The sequence below is a fragment of the Camelus dromedarius genome, chromosome 7, assembly GCF_036321535.1.
Source record: "Camelus dromedarius isolate mCamDro1 chromosome 7, mCamDro1.pat, whole genome shotgun sequence".
NCBI lineage: Eukaryota > Metazoa > Chordata > Mammalia > Artiodactyla > Camelidae > Camelus > Camelus dromedarius.
The window spans coordinates 83,073,739-83,097,419 of NC_087442.1; the positions used below are offsets into that span (position 1 = coordinate 83,073,739).

Here is a 23,681-nt window from a genome sequence, read left to right on the forward strand (position 1 = left end):
ATTGGCAAAGAATATAAATCGATAGTTCCCAGAAAAGGAAATACTCAACTTCGTTCACAGTTTTTTGGAATGTAAACTAAAGCATAGTGGAATACCATATTCCCTTATGAGAATGTCAAACATTGGAAAGTTCCCGTAGTCCATTTTGGAGGTGGTGTAGAGGAGCCGGCACTCTGTCCAGGAGTGGAGGTGGGAGTGAGCAGAGATCTGGTTCGCCCTCTATGACAGGCACCTTTGTGCTCTCCTCCCTTGTTCTAAACACACCTGCCTTTGACTCGGCATCCTCGTCTAGAAATTTGTCCTACAGATACAATCACATCAAACTGAAATGACTAATGCATCAGGATCTTCACTGCAGCACTGTCGATAATTGCAAAAGATCTGAAACGATCTCAATACTCAGCAGTGGAGTAATGCTGAAATAAATTGTGATTCACTCACTCCGTGGAATAGTGGACCAGTGATGGGTGCTGTGACACCCCGGTCCATCAATTTACATATAAATCATAAACAGTAATCAGGGTATTATATCAACAGCAATAAAGAAAGAATAAGACAGGTCTAAATTGATGGAAAACATTGCCAAGATTTATTTTTAAGGGAGAAAAGTATGGAGATGACCAGTGTGCGTAATACGCTACTGTTTGTTGGAAAAGACGTGATCTCTGCATATTGAATTTCCCTGGAAGGGAAGTAAGGGTGATTTTTCCCCAGGTAGGGAGATTCTATGGCGAGAGGATGAGGTGGGAGAGAGACTTGCTTTTCTTTGTGTGGCCTTTTATACCAGTTGAATTACATTCCATGCACACATACCATCGACCGCACAGAAATCAAGTAAACTACAGATGACCTAATACAGAAAATTATTGGGAAAAAAACAACATTGAAAATGCAGACGTACAATCCTGCATGTGTGTTAGTGCAGGAACTGAGCAACTCAGAGAAAAGTTTGAAATGTTCCCAGGGACAAAAATAAGACTGCGTTGTAGATCTAGAATAATCTATATCTGTTTAAAGCTGAAACAGATCCTGTCTTTCTTCAAATAAGGTCCCCAAGAACAATGACTTTGGTCTTAGAAAGCTGGGTTGTAGCCCTTCTTGCGGCAAGTCGTGAGAGCGTGAGGAGCAGACAGACGGGCAGACTCAAGTGAAAGACACCGCAGGACATTTTTCTTTTATTTCCATTACACTTCTTGAGTTCAAGAAACATGTTTCCTCTTCGTGAAGCAAAAATGCAGCTTTTTTAAGGTGCTTGATTTAAGTATCTGCTTAGAACAACCTTGTTAGTCACTTCCAGGAAAGGAAAAAGAGCCAAGGAGGCGATGCTACTGAACTGTGTAAAGACGACTTTTTGCAAATAGTTCATCCTCCTAAAAATCTGTACGTCTCACTGCCAGAGAAGCTGAATTGACAAGCGTCCGGATTTTTGTTTCCGCACAAGGTAACGGAAAGGGAGCTGAAATCTGGCGGGGCCAACACCCAGGTGACGGAGAAGAACAAGAAGGAGTACATCGAGCGGGTGGTGAAGTGGCGGGTGGAGCGCGGCGTGGTGCAGCAGACCGAGGCCCTGGTGCGGGGCTTCTACGAGGTGAGGCGCCGCCCGGACAGCTCGGGAGGAGGAGCGGGAGGAGGAGGGAGGCGAGGCGAGGCGGGAACGGGGCTCAGCTCTACTGACCAGCGTGCAGAGCGGACCTCCTGGGGGTCGGTGGGCAGGGGGCAGGGGTCTCTGATTAAGCCAGCTCTAGTGGGCGGTGACAGACACTCTCCCAGAAGCAGCATCCATGTGGCCCCGCTGTGCCAGATGGGAAAGCACATGGCACCTCCTGTCCAGACGTGGGCAGGCTGAGCCTCCTTTGATTCAATGAAATAAAAAATCAGTGAAATGAAGGCACTGGAGTGTATTTTGTCATACAGGCAGGCCTCGGAGATAGTGCACGTTCGGTTCCAGACCATGGCAATGAAGCCAATATCATTAATCATAAAGCAAGTCATAAGAATTGTTTGGTTTCCCAGTGCATAGAAAAGTTATGGTTACAGTATACCGTGTAATAGCATCACATCCAAAAAGAAAAAGAAAAAAGCAATGTACGCACCTTAATTTAAACATACTTTCTTGCTAAAAAATGCTAACCATCATCTGACAACGCAGGGTTGCCCCAAATCTTCCATTTGTAAAAAACACAGTATCTGAAGAGAGCAATGAAGCAAAACACAATAAAACGAGGTCTGCCTGTAGTGTTGTTTTTTGCCACGTAACCCATGCTGAGGTGGCAAATCAAGAGGACAGTGACAACTGCTGGCCTTCCTCACACAGGAAAAATGGGCCGTGAGAGGATGGCCGTGTCCCAGGTCCCAGGTACGCCCCTGGGATGCGCTCCCTCAAGTGAGGGTCCCTGGCTTTGCACAGGAAAGAATTCAAGAGCGAGTCACAGCTGAGTGAAGGTAGACTTATTCAGAGAGACACATACTCCGCAGACAGAGGGCAGGCGGCTCAGAAGGCAAGAGAAAGGCCAGGAGGTGCGGGGTTGCGAGTTTTTATGGACTTGATATCTTCGTATGCTAGCAATTGGGAGAATTATCCCAACTACTTTGGGAAAGAGGCTGGAATTCCCAGGAAGTGGGCCACCACTGACTTTTTGACCTTTTGTGGTCAGCCTCGGAACTGTCCTGACACCCATGGGAGTGCCGTTCACCATGTTGACATATTACAATGTGCGTAACATAAAATGAAGCTCTGGTTCTACCTGGAGTTGAGTCTTCTGCCATCTTGGTGTTGATTACTGCCTGCTTCCCTCCTGTCTCACTCCTGTGCACCAAAAATTGACATCCTTAAACTTTTCCAGTTTAGAAACAAGAGGCTGTCCGTGGTTCCTCAGGGCCTGGGTGTCAGAGGTTTTCTTTGCTGCCGTGATGGAGAACAGGATGGGTCACTGGTCTGACTGAAGGAGGGACCCACGGCAGGTGTGCAGTTGTACCTGACACATTTGGCAACAAGATGTAAAGCTGGAGCTCAGAACCCTCCCAGATCTTTGGAGGAGGGAGGGGAGGACGTGAGGGGAGGAAGTGAGGGGAGAAGGGAAGGAAAAGATGGTCTTTGTAATGTATAATAGCCATTCCTAGGAAGTAGGCCCTAGTTTTACATAAAAGAGAGGATCTCTTTTAGGTAAAGTGGTAACACTCACAGCTAATGAATCATTTCAAGGCAACTTGGACCTTTTGCATTTAAAACGCAATGTGACTTGGAAACCTAAGTGGGGCGCGAAAAAGTCGAGTCAGGCTTGTTCATAATACCATTCTGAGAGGGAGTCTCAGAGGGAGATGAAAAGCCGGGGGCCTTTTTTGAGTTCCCAGGTCATGAACGGGTTGTGTTTCAAAATGTTCAAGTCGTGATTTTGAACTTAAAGACGATAGCATGTTGGGGGAAAAAAAGTCGACAGTGGTCTGCTGCCCAGCTTAACCCACAGAAATAATAACAAGGAGTATCACCTCTTGATTGATCGGGCCTGTGTGCTGAAGCCTAACCTGGGTTTCAGGTGGTGGACTCGAGGCTGGTCTCCGTGTTTGACGCCAGGGAGCTGGAGCTGGTGATCGCTGGCACGGCCGAGATCGACCTGACGGACTGGCGGAACAACTCGGAGTACCGGGGAGGTGAGCGAGCAGGGCTGGTGACGGGTCCACCGTCACAGACACAGGCTTCATTAAAAAAAAAAGTTATTGAGGGGAAATTGACATGACGTGATATTAACCAAGGGAACAGTGCAGTGTGCTGTGCTTCACATCGTTGTACACCCGTCACCTCTAGCTCGTTCCAGAGCATCTCCTCATCCCCAGAGGAAACCCTGCACTCATAAAGCTCCCCATTCCTCCCTCCCCCGACCCTCGCAGCTATCAGTCTGTGTTCCGTCTCTGTGGTGGTACCCAGGCTGCATAGTTCATGTAAAAAGAATCACACCATGTTTGCATCTGGCTTCTTTCCTTCGGTAAGGTCTGCTCCTGTTGTGGTATGTTTCAGGACTTAACTCCTTTTTATGGCTGAGTGATATTCATGTATATATTCTGTATGTAGCAAGGATATAAGTAGAAAATAATATCATTTTTTGAAGGCGACCAAAAACTTGGCCTTCCTTCAATATACGTGCAACGTAGATTTTCATGCCTGCCTTCCTCCAGCTTGCAACCTGAGCTTTCCTTCTGGTGATAGTCACCCCCATTGGTCGTCTCTGGCATGACTCCGTGTTGATGCATTACGGAGAACACAACCATTCACGGGCCAGCTTGAGAGCTGGGTCACATGACAGCGGGGGAGTGTGTCCTGCTTCCTGTAGAACTGAAGCCTCAATCCTGGTTTGCTGCAACACAGTTCTCGCTGTCATCTCTCCCTGTCTGACGTCTAACCTTCCTGACTGTTCATCTTCATGCTGCCAAACTAGTCTTCCTGAAACATAATTTTCATCAGACCGTTTCTCAACCCCCAAAACAAGCTCCTTATTACGTACAGAAGACGTCTTCAAAAGTTATTTATTCTCCAAACCCTTTCTTCGTATAAAGTATTGCAGAGAAACCCCAATCAGTGCAATAGAGGGTATGCAAGGCCACCTCAGCCTCCCTTTGTACAGGAAAACAACTGGGCACAAGAGGATGGCCGTGCCCCAGGTCTTGGTTGAGTCCCTCAGTCAGGCCCCTGGGACCTACCGAGTGAGGGTCCTTGGCTTTGCACAGGGAAGAACTCAAGAGCAAGCCACAGTTGAGTAAAAGTAGATTCATTCAGAGAGATACACACTCCATAGAGTGCAGGCCATCTCAGAAAGCAAGAGAAAGGCCTAGGAGATACATGTTCCATAGGCAGAATGCGGGCCACCTTATTCAGAAGGCAGACAGGTGGCCTCAGAGCATGGGGTCAGCTAGAAAAAGTGAGATTGGCCATGAGGTGTGGAGGTTCTTAGTTTTTATGGGGTCAGTAACTTCATATGCTAACAAGTTGGAGGATTATTCTGACTACTTTGGGGAAGGGGCTAGGAGTCCCAGGAACCAGGCCATCACCCACTTGTTGACCTCTTATGGTCAGCCTTGAAGCTGTCCCGGCACCCGTGGGAGGGCCATTTAGCAGCTAGCGTATTTCAGTGAGTGTATATTGAAGCTCAAGGTTTCCTTGGAGTTGCATCTTCTGCCATCTTGGTGCTAATTGCTGTGTCGTTCTTTTAACGGTTGTGCCCTGCCCCCTTCCCTCCTGTCTCACCTTGTCTCCCTGGTGCCCTCAGCCGTGTAGGAGGACACCTCTGTGGGGCCATGAGGCCCTTCCTGGCTTGGTAGGAAAGCCACCAACCTAAGGTGTCACGTTGCAGTGTCTCTGCCTAGCTGTTAAGTTCTCTAAGCCCCGAGCAAGGTTCCCTTCAGTCCTTGCCAGGACCCCCTCTAGTCAGTTTGCTGTTCCCTGCATATTTATTCTTCATTCTTGTCATTCTTTATTTCCCCTACCCTACCCACACGACCCCTTCATGTGCTTAACTCACACCTGACTTCTCTTGTATGAAGCTTCCCCTCCTTCCACCAGAGATCTCTCCTATCTCTGAATTGTATTTGCAGTGGTGAATCATATCACTTAACTGTTTGCTCCAGGCGTGGTCTCCTAGCTGTGACATGCCCCATACTTCTCCCACGGGCCCAATTCATCCCAGCCCAGGGCTGGCCCAAGGGCTTCTGGGGATCCTGGCATCTTCCATTCATCAAGCTTGACATTTACCTCCACCCTTTCTAAGTCCTAGACGCTCCCACAGTACATGGTTACCAAGAGCTAAGACATCAGAACAAAGGAAAAATGAGGAAATACTATATTCATGGAGAGTTTTGTCTCTTCAGAAGCCCAGAAATCCCTACCGAGCCTTGCCACTCCTTGTCTGCATTTATATCAGGCAGGGAAATGACTGCTGAGGTCCAGATTGTTTAAAAGAAAGCAAACATCTCCGAGAACATCCCTCAGAACATAAAATCTTCTTATAAAATAGCCATTTTCTTAATCTTTTGTTTTGAAACTTGACCTAGTTACGCAAATTGTCTTAGACCTACCTAATGACCATCCCTAGAGGAAACAGCAAATCAAAAGCTGCTGTTCAGTTCACCCCTGGGGTGTATTTCATTCCTCTCCCCACTCCCTTCCTCCCTCCCATCTCCACATCCACTCTTGTCTCCCTCCCTCTGCTCCGCCTAGGTTATCACGATGGGCATCTTGTGATCCGCTGGTTCTGGGCTGCGGTGGAGCGTTTCAACAACGAGCAGAGACTACGGTTACTTCAGTTTGTCACGGGAACATCAAGCGTGCCCTACGAAGGCTTTGCAGCCCTTCGAGGGAGCAACGGGCTTCGGCGTTTCTGCATAGAGAAATGGGGGAAAATTACGTCTCTCCCCAGGTACGCAGCTCCTGCCCACCTTTGGGAAACCTGCCAAAGGGCACCAAGTATATTTTGTTATTTGAACTTGGGTGGTCATCCTTTGGGATGAGATTCTTTCCTTAAAATAGTGTTATCTGAGTCATTAGTGGAAGAAGTGGGTGAGAAGTCTCTCGGAGGTGCATTTAGACAGGATTCTAAGTGATTTTTTCATGATTGATGGCATTTGTGTTGTAAGCATCAAGGTCCACGTGTCAGTCGTACGTAGCCCAGCTGAATTTAAAGACGAATGTCTCACCTAGGGGAGGCGGATGCAAAGAAGTTGGAAGCCCAAAGTGGCCCTTCCAGCACGGTGTCTGTACCTCCGTGGCACATCGCTTGATGCTCCATGAGACAGTCATCATGTACATGTTACGTTTTCCATACTGTGTTTTAAAATGTGTGCAGACAAGACCACGTGTATCCTGGCTCTCTACAGTGGCTTTTATATAGTAAGGCATTGAGGAAATTATTGTGAGATAATGCAGAAAACCAAGAACTAGGGCTCCAGGCAGTTTAACAAAATGAATTCCTTATGCCGTGAGTTTTAATCCCAACACTTCTTGGGTCTTTTCTATGCCGCTTTGGGTCACACAGTCCTGCAGGCTAATCTTGTATCCTGCTCCCTTGCTGAATTCATTTATCAGTTCTAGAAGTTGTTGTGTGGAGTCTTAAGGGTTTTCTATATATAGTGTCATGTCTTCTGCATATAGTGACAATTTTACCTCTTCTTTTCCGATTTGGATCCCTTTTATTTCTTTTTCTTGTCTGATTGCTGTGGCTAGGGCTTCCAAGACTATGTTGAATAGAAGTGGTGGGTAGCTTATTCCTGATCAGTGAAATAAGGAGCACTAAGGAGATACTTCTGTGTACGTGCTACAGTAACAAATACTGCTCAACAAACAGAAGAAAAGACTGAGTCACATTATTTTCTTCTACTATGATATTGTCTAATTATAATAGAAGATTCGTATTTAATTCAGCTCTGTTTCTACATGGCCTCCCAGACGCTTTGCTAAATCTCTATTGTGGAAGGATTTACTGAGCTATAATTTTCACCTAGCCTTCCTAGACTTTCCAGCACCCCGGAGATAATTCACATGATGACAATATTGGAGCGTTAGGAGGCCCGGGAAAGAGCGCGTGCCCAGCTGGTTAATAACAGCCTAAAGCCTTGGGGCACTTTTCAGCCCTGGCTTCATCCAATTAGTTCAGCAGACCTTCAGTGCTCATTTGCATGGTTCTGCTGACTGCTGAACCTACTGAATTAAGTTTGGCAAGAAAATAAGGCTATAAAAAGGCAGGATTTCCATTTGTGTAGTTTAATGATAGACGTGGAGGGTGAGGTTATGTGGAAACAGTTTGCTCTTGCTTTGGAAAAGTGAGTCTGAGTCACCATGTGATGAGAGCCTACGCTCACGGCGGGCACCAGACTGTGCACCTGCTGGAGGGGCTGGGATGCAGCAGAGCGCAGTCTAGGGAGGAACAGAGCCTGGTAGTAAGCAGGTGGAATCAGAGGGGCACTGAGAAGGGAAGGGAAAAGCCAGATGCCATGAGGATGTAGAAGAGAGACCTTACCCTGATTAATATGACAGGAGATGATGTCACAGAGAGGCTGGCATTTAAGCGAGCACTGGCGGGGGTAGGGGGGCAGGAAGGGTGGAGGGGATTCCAGGATGAGGCAGCAGCAGGAGCAAGGCCTGGGGGTGTTTCGGGCCAGCTGTGCTCAGGAAGGAGCACGAAGCCAGCACGGGGGACAAGACGTTCAATGTGACACTCGCAGGGGACACGGTTGAGAGGGAGAGAGTTTGATGGACCGTGGAGAGAAAACCACTGAGAAGTCTTATTCTTTGGGGAACGTAAGCCACTGCTTTGTCATCTGGGGTCACAGATGGAGTCTAGTTACAGCTGTGCTCTGGGAAGCTTTGAAATAGGCATTAATCCTATTAACCCACACAGAGAACTCACAAGGTGGGCATTGGGTTTATGAACAGACTCTGCATATCTGGGCCAAGGCCCCCCCTATAAAGGCTGCTGCCCTGCAAACCCCAGAGGGGATTCCTGGGGGAAGCAGGGCCTCAGATGCCCCCAAGAAGCAAGTGCTCACATGCCTCTGAGAAGACAGAAAAATGACCCTTGGAGACGTAACCCCTGACTTGTCTCTCTTGTACATTTTCTGAAGATCCAAGAACCTAAAAAGTGTCACGTCTGTGTTGAGAGAAAGAAATAACCTCTGACTCCCAAGAATAATAGTTCAGGGGAAGGCCTGGCCAAGCCACATGGCAGGTGATGGGAAGCCCAGAGGCGAGCAGGAGTGCCCAGCACTCACAGGGTGACCCGGGCTCCCTAGAGACTGTGAGCCCCCTGCACACCACCCGCACTCTGATGAGAGGCGTCCAGAGCTGCTTTCTCCTCAGATCTTCCCTCTACAGAAAGGCAGCTGGCCTGCCGGAGAAGATTGCCAAACAGCATCACAGCAAAATCGTACATCAGTCCAAGTCCTTGCCTTCTGGAACGTGTGGGGATCAGCACAAAGGGCTTTGAGGGTAGGGGTCCCTAGGACACAATTTTACTACAATTGTACTGTGCCTGGTGGAGAAACTTCATGAACCACCATCCCTGAAGCATGACAAGTAGGATGGTCACTGGGGTTGAGGTCAAGGAGCTGGCAGGCGAGGACACGCTGGCCTCAGATCCTGCACAGTCTGGTGGAAGATCCATCATGGAAAGCATGTAAGCCAAGAACCAGAGATTTTAATAAATGTAGTTATCTATAAGGTCAGAAGCTATGGGAGATATATCGCTGGTTGTCGAACAACAGGGTTTAACTACAGCCCACAGAAAGAAGCACCCTTTACATCATGACTGGTCCAGCCGTACGTCCTCCTGCACGTGTGTATCTGACACTCAAGTTCTTCAAAACAATACTTCGTCCTTATTACCTGAGGGTAATAACACTCTGTTTCATTAAAATTAAATGCCAGACAAAAACCTGGAGTTTGGGGGGAAAAAATTATCTGCATGGCATGAGATTCAAAGGAACGGAAATTTTTGATCGAAGATTGGAAAGTAACGGTTTGGAATCGGCAGTGAGGCGAGAAGAGTGCTCTTCCATCCACACCCCAGAGCGCGGCGGGGTGAGGGATGTCTGACTCCGCTCGTGAGGGCTGAGAAGAACTCGAGAACTTAGAGGCCACATCCAGGCCGGGAGATGGGAGAGCTTCCTTCCTGCGAAACGAGGGCTGGAAAGGGGACAGAGGAAAGACTTGGAAGGAAAGATTACATAGAAGTTGGTCTGGATAGACAGAGCACAGGCAGCGTGGAGACAGAACAAAGGAATAGAAGGTTTACATTCAGAGTAGGGACCGGGGTAACAGAATTATGAGTCATGGGCAGATAAACTGGGCTAAAGCTAGCAAGCAATTCTGACATGAACAGGCTTCACTGTGGATGTCAGCTGAGCCCCAAGCTCAGGGTGGAGGCCGAGGCTTGGTTAAGTGAGTGCTCGGCTTAATCTATAGGGATGGTTCTCAAGGAGAGGCAGAAAGAGTTGGTTTTGTCCCCCCAGGGCACATTTGGCCATGTCTGGAGACATTTTTGGCCGTCGGGGAAGGATGCTCCTGGCATCCATCAGGCAGAGGCTGAGGATGCTTCTGAACACCCACAGTGCACAGGCAGCCCCTCCCGGTGGGAAATCACCAGGCTCGGAGTGTTCCTAGTGCCGAGGTGGGAAGTCCCACCCTGCAGGCTGCTGGGTTGCAAAGGAGGCACGAGGGAGCCATGGGGAATCCCTGCGAGAAACTGACGGCCGCTGAGAAGCTGCAGAGAAGCCAAGGGGAAAGAGGTGTTCATAGGAAGAGCTGTCAGACGCTTTCAAGGAGCTTGAGGAGGAGGGGTGGGGAGCACACCTCTGGATTTGGGGATGGGGAGCTTACTGACAAAGTTGAAAAGGGTTGATTCGGCGGTGGGAAGGGTGAGAACCTTTCTGGAGATCCAGGCCATCAATGGGCGTAGGAAGAGGACATGAAGGGGAGACATAGCTTAAATCACCCGCCTCCCAGCAGAAGTGAGGACCACATCCTGAGACCCATTTAAGGTGCTGGATGGAACATGAGCCAGTAGCTTGAAAGGAAATAAGCTGACATTTCTGAACACGTAGTAGCTGTCAGGCGGGGCATTCATACAGCTGATCTCATTCAATCGTCACAGCAACCCCATTTCACAGATGGTGAAACTAAATCCCAGAAAGCTTAAATAAGGGGCCCAAAGACACCCACCTATTAGGACTGGGTTGGGATTGGAACCCAGGACTGTCTACACACAAGGCCCATGCCTTGCATTCTATCATACAGCCTCCTTTGCGAGTCATAAAGAGCTGGCTCCAAACAGATGGGTCCCTGGAGTCAAACCGCCAGGGTTCAGGTCTCTGCTCCATCACTTGCTATCTCTGTGACCGAGAAGGGGAAGGCATTTAACCTCACCTTCTTCGAAATAAAATGGGAGCAAATATTCGTGTCCACTTAGCAGTGCTTCTAGGCAGATGAAAAGGGGTGTAGCACGATCTAAGACTCAGGGCTCTGCCTCGAGCCTCGTGCCCAGTCCAGACACTCAGACGTCGAGCTGTCAGGTGAGCAAACTGGCTTCTGTCCGCAGCGCAGCCTGTTGGGCAGGGCTCCCAGGTTGGCGCAGACACCACTTTCCCGAGCCAAGCCGAACAGAGCACCCAACCCCCCACTAAACAGATGCTCCACCCACCACAAGGCAGTAAGTCACCTCCCACAATTTACATTGAATTACCCATCTCAGCACAGCCAGAAGAACAGCCCTCAGATGCTGCAAACTCTTAGCTCAATCGCAGTAACGAATTTTTTTTTTTTTTTTTTTTTTTTTTAGTATTTCACAGTGTGTTGGGGTACACCAATAAAAGTTTGCTGGGCATATGTGGAGGGAAAAAAATCACTGGTCTCGCCATTGGCTGCACAACCAGCCACAGACAGCAGTGACGGCTGATGGCTGCCTGTTTTTGTTACTTGCTCCTGACCTCAAAGTGGTCTCCACTGCAGGGGAGCGGGGCTGGCTTTGGCACTGTCTTGGCTCGCATTTTAATCAGTTAACTGGGGAAACCTGGAGAAGACAGGGAGCGCCACTGTCCAGAGGACGCCGATTTAGAAGTACCACAGATAATACCTCGGTTGGCCCAATCCAAATCCAGGATGATCTCCAACTGCTGGAACCCTAGGACAACTCCAACAGGGCGCGGTCTGACCTGGCTCGCCTGGACGGATCCACGTGGAGCTCCAACATACCAGCCGCGCACATGTGAGAGGAGGGAGATCCATTTGCTAGCCGTTCACTTGGAAAAGGCCCGAGGGCATTAATTACGTCCCCACAAGTGTGACCCATTTTCGAAAGTTATGATTGCAGTTGCGGATGCATTATTAAGAGCATCCGATGTTTAAATGATGACTCACGGTTTACGAAAGGCGTTTATGTGTTTTCTGTCCTGACAGCAGCCCTCTGAATGCCTGAGGTATACATTATTACCCCATTTTACAAGTGGGAAAACAGAGGCTCAGGAAGACGAATTGACTTTCCCAAGTTATAAAGCAAGCAAGTGGCTAGGCTGTGATCAGAGTAGGGGTTTTCCAAACCCAGGTTAGGTGCTCTCTCCATCACCCCCGCCCCCAACCTGAGAGCACTGGGTCCAGTGCCCAGGGAAGGGGGTAAGCAGGTCCTCTGTGCTGTCAGGACTACACGTGGAGGGCAGCGAGCATGTAGAATTGCGGAGTCCTGTGCCTTCCTAGGAAATGCATAGGAAAAGGATTGAGATTTGATTGTGTTCATTCATTCTAGATTACCATCTAGACCTCCTGAAGGAGTTAAGCAAGGCTGCAGATTAACGCCATAGAACAACTCTTGAAGAAACTCTGGGTGTTCAGACTAGGTCTTGAAAAGGTGCCGTTTGTTCTTGCTTTCTGTTTTTCCAGAACTTACCTTTTACCGAATTAATCTGATTCCAATTATTTCGTAAATAGGGGCTTTTGGTTTTTTTCCCTGTATTATTTCCACTCGTGAGTGCCAGTTTAAATGACCAGGGGACACTATATATTAAAATAGATTTAAAAAAATAAGTTCTTCTGTATAGCACAGGGGACTATATTCAATATCTTGTGATAACCTTTAAAGAAAAAGAATATGAGGACGAATATATGTATGTATATGCATGACTGGGACATTGTGCTGCACACCAGAAACTGACACATTGTAACTGACTGTACTTCAATTTGAAAAAAAAAAACGTGACCAGAGAAAGAAAACCAAGAAGGTGATGTCCGCTCATATCCTGCCCCTGAGTTCAGCCAGTTCCAAAAGCATGCTTGGCACCTTTCTGCCCGTCTTAACTTGGTTAGTCCTAGCCCCGGGTGGGTCCTCATTTCAATCTTTGTCAACACAGGGAAGGACCATTGTCATTGTCGTCCTATTCAATTTACTGAGTTCTCTTCCACTTTTACTCAAACAAACACATTTAGGTCAAAGATTTTCTTTTGAAATCATCATAGGCCTGTTTGAATCTTAGATGAAGATTTGAGACCTCTGCTAATCTCTATTTTGATGTTTCTTCCCAGTTACATCCTTAAGCCCTATGGCCAGACCCTCCACAGTCCCGTGCCCATCCTTGGAGCTTGAGGTAGGGAAGGGGGAAGGGGGTTAATTTCCCAAGGACCATGAAGGAGCCATTATTAAGAGGAAGAGGCCTGGATGCTGGGGAAAAAAGCAATAGCATTCTCCCCAGATTCTCCCTGCGCACAAAATCTCCCTTCCATCTCCCCTCTTCCCACCTTCCCATCCCACAGCATCTCCCCCATACCCCGAACACTGCACCAGCCGGAGCCGGGACTCTGAAAACAAAGCTATATGCAACACACAGCAGCCCTGGGGACCTCGTAACCAAAACAGCATCATATCCCAAATAAAATTCGACAGAAAGTGGAATGGTTCCCATGGTTAGGGTTTTGTTTAATTTTGTTTGTCAGTATGTTCATTTTGTGATTATTTTCTTTTAATGTCATAGTGCCCTTTTCGGTGCTGGTCAGCTTCTCAAAACACCACTTCAATACACCACCCCTTCTAGGAAGGCACTAAATGAACCTTTAGCTGCAGCCAGCCACCTTCTCTGGGGCACACCTGCCTTGATGGAGCCTGGGGGCTCCGAATTCCAGGGCGTCCATGGGCACCTCTATGTCAGTACCACATGGTTTGCAGAGAAATCAGAGCTGGGCAGGGAGACTTGGGAACCTGGTCCCCTAATACTAATTCTATTTCTGCCTCCTTCACTGACCACATCCAACTATGTCAATTGTAAGATGTTGCCAGTTTGCAGCTGCAGTGCAAATGTAGTGTGGTTTGCTTCCAAATGCAAATCACCCGTTTCTAGTTAATGCACGCCATCGAGTGGTCTGTTCATCTCTGGAAGGCTATGATCCTTAGTGTGCGGCGTGTTGCAGTGGTCCTAGAGCACGGTTCCACTCACTTTTGATTCACAGATTCAGATCGATCACAAGTAGAGCCCCACCAGTTGTCTCATGGAAACAAACACCTTGACCCATCTTTTCTCCCCTATTCAGGGCACACACGTGCTTCAACCGATTGGATCTTCCACCTTATCCCTCATACTCCATGTTGTACGAAAAGCTATTAACAGCAGTCGAGGAAACCAGCACCTTTGGACTGGAATGAGGAACTGGAAACTTACCTGCCATTTTCCTGGCCCTTGACATCACCCTTTACCCTTCCCGGAATCAACTCTCCTTTGATTTGGGCATTCTATGATTTCATTTTCCAACCAAGTCAGGATTGACGAGCTGTGCATGAGGAACTGCCTTCTTCTAAGATCTCACCTTCAGGCTTATCTCCTCTATTTCCAATGAACTGCTAGCCTGTAATGCAATATTAAAAAAAAAAAGAAAAACAGCTGTCTCAAGGTCTGTGTAAATCTCCACATACCTCCATTACTAACAATGAAATCTGAATGCAAGTTATGTGACACTTGACCAAATGGTAATAAATGTTTACTTCCATTTGTATAATTTAAGGGAAAATTCGAGCATTAAGCATTCCAAGCTTTTCCACGCCCTTGTCTTCTGAGCAGGAGCCACCATTTTTTTGTATCATTTCTAACCACCAACTGATCAACTCTTTCTTTTCCTCCCACTCTTCCTTTTCCCTGGGCATCCTATCAATCCAAAAACAGCAGTGGCAAAACCGAAATTTTTATACATCCATGAGTCAGACGTGGCATCAGTCCTTCAGCTGGAACTAACCTAGACCCGTGGAGCAAATAGGACACTTTCCGACAAATTATAACGGCAAGGAAAACACCTGCTGCTGATGCAACACAGCGCATCCCAGTGGTTGTGAGGATTGTGGCTCAACTTGAGTTCAGAGAAGTCTGATTAGGGGTGGGGTGGGGTGAGGGGCACACCCATCGTGAACACTCACCACCCAAGGAGCACAAACTTGTGCACAAGTCCAAGGCGGAGATGTCATTATGTAGCATAAGTGGTGGGGCTTCTATCCCTGCTTGTGTTGTATAGAATGTGATGAAGCAAACAGGAGAAAAGGGGAAAAGGACCTTAGGACATATCCGGTTGGTTTCAATGTCTGAGCTGTGTACTGTTTTGTTCTGCTTTGCTTGATCTAGCCACAGTTCTTCCCAAAGGGAAGAAAAAAAAATGTGCAGATGATCTCCTGACTTTTGTGAAAGCCACGTAATTCGTTGTTCAGCAAACAGACTTTTATTTCAACTTTGATATTGATTTTTTTCATGTTTTCTTTTTTTTTTTTTTTTCCTTTATCATAGTGTTCAGATTCCTTCGCATCTGACCACACTAAACAAGAAGCTGCAGAGAGTGACGGTGCTCATTAGGGGTCAAGGGCAAAATGTTACTTCTCCTTCCTCCATAGCAATTCTCCTGGGGCAGTGACCGAACCCCCCAGGGCACACTGATCTGTGTCAAAATAGATACCCAGTTTCTCTCAGCATCCAGTAAAGAGATGTCTCTGAAAACTGAGTGTTTTCAGAACAACAGTAGCAGGCTCCGAAGACAGCCTAACCTCTCTATTACATTTGGAAGAAACCCAAACATAATGGTCTTTTGGTATTTTTTCTAATCTTGTTATCCATGTGGTCCGAAATATGTCATAAACGAAAGTGTTTTTCTTCACTGGGAAAAAGACATGTTGAAATGTCACATTGTTGTCCTTCGATATATTAAACAAGGAAGAAATGTGAGAAATGCAGGACTGGCTGAATGCCATCCGGAGCCATGTCTCGTGCTCGTTTTGGTTTGTGTCCAGACGAGGCATAAACTGTGCTCTCTGCGCTCCACAAGGAAACATTCCTTTAGTGAGAATTACTGATAATGCCCAGCTTTCCCTGCTGCTGTGTGTCTGTTGTGAATCAGGAGAATATATATGATGCAGAAATCTGGCCTTCTGTCGCTGTCTAAAAAGAGTATTGACCGAGATAGGATGGGATGTGTAAGTTGCACAATACCGGATTTGAGGGATGTGCAAATTTCAGGACGTGGTTCAGCACCTGGGAAGTTATGGATCCCAGTGGAGCTATTACTGATGAAATCAGAACATAAAGACGATGCAAATCGTTTCACCATCCTAATTCTTTGAACAGCATCTCTAGTAGAGGGGAGTATCTTTCATTTTTAGAACTTGGTGTCATATAGATGTAAACACATTCATTCAAGCATTCAGTTCTCTTTTTATTTTTTTAGTATTTGTATTATTTATTAGGTATCAGCAAGGGAGAAAGCTGTCCAAAAGATGGAACCTGCCCCTGGGAGCTTCATAATTTACACAAATATCTAAATAATCTATGAATTAGATTAATCGATGTCTAGTCTAGCCCTATACAGAAGGAACAAGGTACATACAATAACAGGGGCAAATATGGTTTGCAGCTAACTTTTCCTTGTTCTTACTGCCCCCTCCCAGTGCCATGGTTCAGATGTAGCCCTCAAAGCATGACAGGAACAGTATTTTATAAAAGCATAAAATTCCAGGAAGAAATACTAGTGTCAGAGTCAGCCAAAAGGACCCAAAGCCCAGGTTCCATTACAGCTTTGCACAGAATCCTTCCGGAAGAAAAGCAAAGAGAAGGGGGGTACAGACAGTTGTTAAGGAAGGGTCTTTTTTATTTCTCTATGTCTCAGATGATGCTTCTTTAGTAAATATTCTGTCATATATGAGGCTGATTTTCAAATTATGTATAATTTTTATTAGACAGATAAAACAGCTGTAGAATTCAATCATGCTATTAATTTCAACAGGTGCAGTCCACCCCAAATCATATCACTCATAACAGGCAAGGTAAATGTACCTGTTACCACGTGTAATTTCTTTTTAAAATATTGTTTTAAAATACTAGTTTTCTCCATGGAGGCATATTAGAAAACTAATCACTTATAAACCACGATTTCCCTAAAACAAGATCTTTTAGAGCTATTTGTAGTCAATGTATTGTCTTTAATTGTGGGACAAAGAAGAACAAGAAATAAGAGAAAACACGTTTCAATTGGAAAAAATGCCTCAAAAATGCTATATATAGAGTATTATAATAATAATTTCATGGATATCACCTTTTATTCTATCAGATAAAGATGCTAATCTAAAATCAGTTGTTGATCCTACAGAATCAGAAGAAGTATTATAAAGCTGTTGAGTTCTTTGTAATTCCCTGTGTGTATAAGTTGACCATGGTTATGACAAGTTTTACTACCCTATCATCATGAATGGAGGGCAGTCACTTAGCTTTAAATTTGCAGAATCTCAGTCTTGTTCTCTTCTCACACATGACAACATGTCCTTTAACAGTGAGTGCATTTGTATGGCGAGCCCATGGGCTTCCCAGGGCAGTTCTCAGTGACGTCTGGGACACCATCCGTCCATGTGTCAAACCGCATGTCCCAAATTTGGGTTCAGAAAATTTCCCCTTTGCCACAAATGTTTTCCCAGTCAAGATGAAACACTTTCCAATGAAAGTCGTTAGAACTTTACATAACAAATGTGGTGCTTTATGATTATTATTAATTATGATTATTATTAATTATGATTACGTACTTCAGTGTCCATCGTTACAACTACTGCAATACTGTATCATAAAAGTCTGGGATGGATGTTCCAGCCATCATAAGGTCCAAAAGAGAAAGTGTTATTTTCCTGTTAGTGATATGTAGTCCCTTTGTTCTAGTAGAAAAAAAAAAGGTGCCTAGAGGTAGTATTTAGAGTAAATATTGTTCCATTAGCCTACTTCCTGCAGCTTCCAGTTTCTCTAAGGAAATGTCTATAATGATTTTGTTCAAAGTCTTTGTTCTAGTCAACGGCAGGAGAAGTCCTTGTTTACTGGGCTGATTTTGCTTACATCGACAAGAGAAATGTCATGTTAATACTCAGGCCAAGCTTTCTCTCCCATCACCACCTTCAAAGGAATGTCAATAAACTCACTTTGGTATGTCATCACGTGTGTTCCTTATTGCAAACGGAAGTCTAGGGCAATGCATAACAATTTGCACCACGCCTGCGCTCTGGCTGGAGGTAAGCCTGAAAAACGACCCAGAAAGCTACCAGCTGCTATGGTAAGCACTCCCCGGGGAAAATTATTCATCAACAAAGCATAGTATGTGTTCACAAATCCATGAATATAGGGACAGCTTCTGTAACAAGTTCCTTGTGTATGCCTATGAGAACGGGACACAGACAACATGATTTTGTGAGTGTCCTTTATGTCGAACCAGACATACACTGGCTTATTGAATTCCTACCTCTTGAGATTCTTCTGCAAAGGCTTTAGACCACAGCCTAACACCCAGTGTGACCCCAGGACAAGCTTTAGCTGTAGGCAAAGATGTGATGTTCAGAGGCACATATCATAACTCCCCATTACCACAGTGATACGACCTCCTTCCAAGAAAAGTCATGAGACTCTTACTGGATGATTAGAAGCTGATTTATTCTTTAAGGGAAAAAAAAATACTATTAGGAAAAAAAAGTACACGTAGAATTGAGAGAAGGAAAAATCTGAGAAATCTCGATATTGCATTTTTATACACATGCGGGGGTTACTTCAGACTCATTGGAACTGAACATAATTTTTCTCTTGAGGTATAAGAAAAACAATTAGCCTAGACCATAATTTACAGACAGGAGTTGATGATACTATTTTGCGTTTTAATCTGATTATTATTCTGAAATCAAGATTGAAGTTCAGATCTTCTGGTTTCTACGGCCATAATTTTCCAATACACTGTGCTGACAACTCATTAATTACATACGGTAAAAAAAAAAACTTGACACACATAACTAATATTCAAATGTGGTTTAACTATGTTTAATAGAGGCTGGTTCTCTAACAGAATAAATGAAGGGATTTATGGAAAGTCAAGCTGCCTTTCCCAGTGCTACAAGAATCATCGCGTTTATCGCTGGGAACAGACACTTAGTTTTATCTGACTAGTTCATCTTGGAGAAAGGAATCTGAGATCAGGAGAGGTGCTTTGCTCAAACCACTAAACTTTGTCTTGGGGACTACAAGTATGCCCTGTCACAAAATGTCCCTTAAGGTCCTAGGCTCCCAGGACCTGGCATCACCATTAGGAAGCTTTCAAAAAGGGTGGAAGAAATGGAATGGAGACCCACCTGGGGTACCACAGGGGATGCTGGGAACCCACAGCCAATGCATATTCCCCAAAGGATGTGGGCAGCTTACCACCATGGCCCCCTGGATCAGTTTTCTATGGGCTGCTGTGACAAAGGATTATAGACTGGGGGGCTTAAACATGGCCAGAAGTCCAAGATCAAGGTGATGGTGGGGCTGGTTCCTTCTGATGCTGTGAGAGAGAATTTATTCCATCTCTCTCTTCCAGATTCCAGTGGTTTGCTGGCAATCTTTGGCGCTCCTTGGCTTGGCGATCTCTGCCTTCACCCTCAGTGATGGACTCCCATTCTGGGTGTTTGTATGGTACGTGTGCATGTCCGTGTGTCTGGTGTGTCTGTGTTCAAATTCCCCCTTTATATAAGGACACCAGCCGTATTGCCTTAGAACCCACCCTGTGATTTCATTTCACCTTGATTACCTCTATAAAGACCCTAACTCCAATTAAGGTCACGTTCTGAGGAACTGGAGGTTAGGAAGATAGTTACCAACCTGTCTTCTTTGGAAGACACAATTAAACCCCTACCATCCTCCTTCCTGCCAATTAATAGCTGTCATCAGCCCCAAGAGTAATAGTAATAATAATAAAAGCTAATATATTTAGAATCACATGATTCATCATGAATTTACTGAAGACTTTTTTTAATTGCAAGAATAGTAATCATGGAAGGAATAAAAACGTTACCTACAAGTTGCTGCTGTTTAAAATAGTTTAACATGGTAAATGGAACTCCCACAGGGGCCATGACAGTTCCGAAGCTAACCACAGAAGGTCAGAGGGTAGGCGGTGGCCCAGTTCCTGGGAATCCCAGCCCCTTCCCCAACGTAGTTGAAATAATCCCCCCACTTATTAGCATATGAAGTTACTGAGCCAATAAAAATTAGCAACCCCCACATCTCATGGCCACTCTCCCTTCTGAGGAAGCCTGCCCACAATCAGTCCATGAGGTGTGTATCTCTCTAAATAAATCTACCGTCACTCAAAAAAAAAAGTTTAACATAGTAGATCAGTGACTAATGTTAGTATCTGTTTAATCAATGGATTAATGAAGATGAAGATGATCACAATGAACTCTTTACTACTTAAAAAAAAAAACCCACTAACTGGTACTTTTCATGTATCACCCTATGAAATAGCTACTTTTATATCCCCATCTTATGCTGAAAAAAAAAACCCTGAAACATAGAGAAATTAATTAATTTGCCCAAAGTAAATGGATAGCCTAGATTTGAATAAGAAGCCTGGCTGAACCAGCACTCAGCCCTCACCACACACTATCTTCATTCCATTAAGCATTTTTTGAATACTTATTACATGCTGGGTCTGTTTTGGGATAGTCTTTGCTGTCAGGGTTCCGTGGTCTAGCATATACCATTGCATTCTTCCCCATCATTTGAGATTTTTGTCTCTGTTTTTAATATGACTAGTCCCTCCCCAACTCCCCGCCCCAGCTCCTGAGTAAGATGTGATGTCCTTGCAAAATAATAGTAATAAATAAGCAAAAGGCTATGGGGAAAGGGAACAGGAGCCATTGGCTCCACTGGAGGGGAAAGAATGACAGAAACATGTTTTATCTGGAGACAGGATTTGAGCATGTATAAAACTGGGGGAAATGATCTACATTCATCACTAAGAGGGGAACATGGTTGTTCCTCCTGAAACAGGAAACAGAGAAGGGACTAGAAGGGACTAAATCAGCCTGAAAACCTTCATACCTTGAAGAGCTGAATTCTACAAAGATTTTTTTTTTTTTTTAATGTCTGGAACCTCTGAGTGAGTTAGTGTTAAAACTTGTTAATTAGCCATCTCATATACGCCCAAGAACTTGTTTATCTTTTCATTTTATTCCAAGGAGTATGTGTTATATAGAGTTTTCTTTTTGCCCTTATAGTTACATAATTCCTGGTACTTTCAAAATGTAATAAAAATTGGGTCATGACTTTTATTTTATCCAGACTTTTATATTTGTCCATAAAAAGAGCTTCTCTTAAAAAGGAACCCTCCTACACTGTTGATGGGAGTGTAAATCAGTGTAGCCACTATGGAAGACAGTATGACAATTCCTTAAAAAACTAAAAATAGACTAACCATATGATCCAGCAACCCCACTCCTGGGCATGTATCTGGAGAAAAACATAATTCAAAAAGACACATACACCCCAACATTCATAGCAGCACTATTTACAAGAGCCAAGACATGAAAACAACCCAAATGTCCATTGACAGATAACTGGATAAATAAGATGTGGTACATATATACAATGGAATACTACTCAGCCATAAAAAAGAATAAAATAATGCCATTCACAGCAACATGGATGGACCTGGAGATCATCATTCTAAGTGAACTAAGCCATAAAGAGAAAGAAAAATGCCACATGAGATCGCTTATGTGTGGAATCTAAAAAAAAAAAAAAAAAAAAGATACAAATGAACTTATTTACAAAACAGAAACAGATTCACAGACATATAGAAACAAACTTACGGTTACCAGGAGGTAAAGGGGGTGGGAAGGGATAAATTGGGAATTTGAAAATTGCCCCTCTTGGGGAGTGATGGAAATGTTAGCTATCTTGATTGTGGTGGTGGTTTCATGGGTGTAGACATCTATCAAAGTTCATCAAAGTGTAATCTGAAATATGTGTAGTTTACTGTACAGGAACCACACCACAATAAAGGTGTTTGTTTGTTTTTTAAGAGCTTCTCTTCTTTCAAGTTTATTCTTTCTGTAGAAAAAGTTAAATGACAATGGGGAGTATCTGTTTTCTAAGATTACAGTAGATCTCGTAAAATGACCTCCATTCTTCCTTCACCACTCCCTATAACCACACCATCTACCACACTTGTAACTCTGCCGTCACCTCCTGCTGGAAGCCAAGCATTCTGACCCACTGGCTTTGGCCAACTTACTGCAAGTAGAGGCTTGTAAATTATTTGCACAGCTAAGCCTGGCATCTCTTGCTGCTTTCCTGTCATTAGGAGAGTACGTCTGATGTAGAAGGAAGATGGGAGTCACGGGGGGCACCACCGAGACCAGGCTAGATCAACCAACAGCCAGTCAACCCCCAGATATTTGAGCAAGCCCAGCCAAGATCATGAAAGCCACCAGCCAAACTCCAGCTGACCCCAGAGACGTGGTTATACGCCAGTGATATTTTCTGATGGTTGTTGATCATGATGGTGGCAATGGATAACTGAGTCAAAGACCTTGAGGCATCTCTCCTTTCTGGGATCTCTTGAAACCAAGCACTGAAAGAGTTTAATTTAACCTTATGACTTGCATCCACTCTGCATGGTGGCCACATTTAATTTAAATTAATAATGATACTGAAGAGGGAAGAGAAATTTCATATTTACGTGAGCTCATCCACAAAAAAAAAATTATAAAATACATGAGAGACTCCACTGCCGGATAGAATGAACAAGAGGAATTTGAAATAATACTGCAATCTAAAAGAGGCATAAAAGGAGTACTTTGAAAAGTTCAAAGAGACAGGGAAGGAATAGAATATATAAAACAGGGACAGAAGATTATAGTCTTTGAAAAGGTAGATATGAAAAGAGTAATATTGTGCCTTTTTCCTTTTTCTTTTTTTAAACTGGAACGAACCACTTGAAGTCTTTTAAGTATACAACGTGCATGAAAATGGGCAGCAGCTCACAGCACTTGAAGGAGTTTCTCAAACAAGTGGAATCTATGTTTTTCATACGTATATGTCTATAAAATGTAGTTTTGTCATAATTGGGAAAAGCAAATACTGCCTGGTTGGTTGTTACTTTGTTGATTAAACGATTAGGCTGCGATAAGAACGTGGAACATCTGCCCTAAGAATGCTGAGCATCGACTTTCAAAATGTTGATGTGTGCCAGTGGTTTATCAATGTCGTTCAAATCTGGTTTTGTTACGGGAAATATAATTTGTTTCCTTGGTATAGAAACACACACAGATATATAAATATGATTTGGTTTGTTGAATTTGTTTTTGTCGATTTTATAAATAATTTATAAATCAGAATTCTTTGAATTTGTCATTCAGTTAGCTCCATTTCTTTTGAGTCTCTGTATTATGTGTATATAAGTTAATGATGGTTGGGTCCCCTTGGTGGCTTATTTAAAAAAAAAATAGGTAATGACCTTCTTAATCCCCAACAATATTCACCTAAAATTCTATTCTCTTCATTTTTAAGAATTATTAAAGATTGTATGGTTATCCACATCCCACCCTTTACCCAACAAACAGAGAATATGGATTCTTTCCAAGCAGAACAACAACATAATTCAAAAATAAATAAAGACTACAAACAATGTCTCAATAAATGACAAAGAAGTCATAGTCCCACATTCTCTGACCACAGTGCAACATAGAAGCCAATTAGTTTTAAAAAAAATTATTTAGCACAGGATAATAACAAAACATTAGGTTCCCTGTAACTCACAGATACCACTGAAACAGCTCTTAGACTTTGTATCCCAAGGGCCCATCTCTGTCCAGTGGGCTAATAAACATGCCAAACTTGTATCAGTGAAGGTT

The 23,681-nt window shown here is 44.5% G+C and overlaps 1 protein-coding gene and 1 long non-coding RNA gene across 6 annotated transcripts in view; one reads left to right on the forward strand and one right to left on the reverse strand.

Annotated features, from left to right (window-relative positions):
* The window catches only part of HECW1 (HECT, C2 and WW domain containing E3 ubiquitin protein ligase 1), a 321,611-nt gene extending 307,208 nt beyond the window's left edge, over positions 1–14,403 (forward strand). For all 5 annotated transcript variants that reach the window (XM_064487726.1, XM_031454627.2, XM_031454628.2 and 2 more), the window contains 4 exons: positions 1,442–1,588; positions 3,534–3,648; positions 6,206–6,404; positions 14,048–14,403. In XM_064487726.1, the coding sequence (XP_064343796.1) occupies positions 1,442–1,588; positions 3,534–3,648; positions 6,206–6,404; positions 14,048–14,159 (573 nt within the window). In that variant the 3' untranslated portion in view covers positions 14,160–14,403. The remainder of the gene's footprint in view (positions 1–1,441; positions 1,589–3,533; positions 3,649–6,205; positions 6,405–14,047) is intronic.
* LOC135321720 (uncharacterized) lies at positions 1,582–15,008 on the reverse strand. Its single transcript, XR_010381756.1, has 4 exons — positions 14,922–15,008; positions 14,176–14,359; positions 2,745–3,693; positions 1,582–1,851 (listed from the first exon to the last, which is right to left on the reverse strand). It is a non-coding gene; the product is annotated as an uncharacterized LOC135321720 (long non-coding RNA).
* Between the last annotated feature and the right edge of the window lie 8,673 nt (positions 15,009–23,681).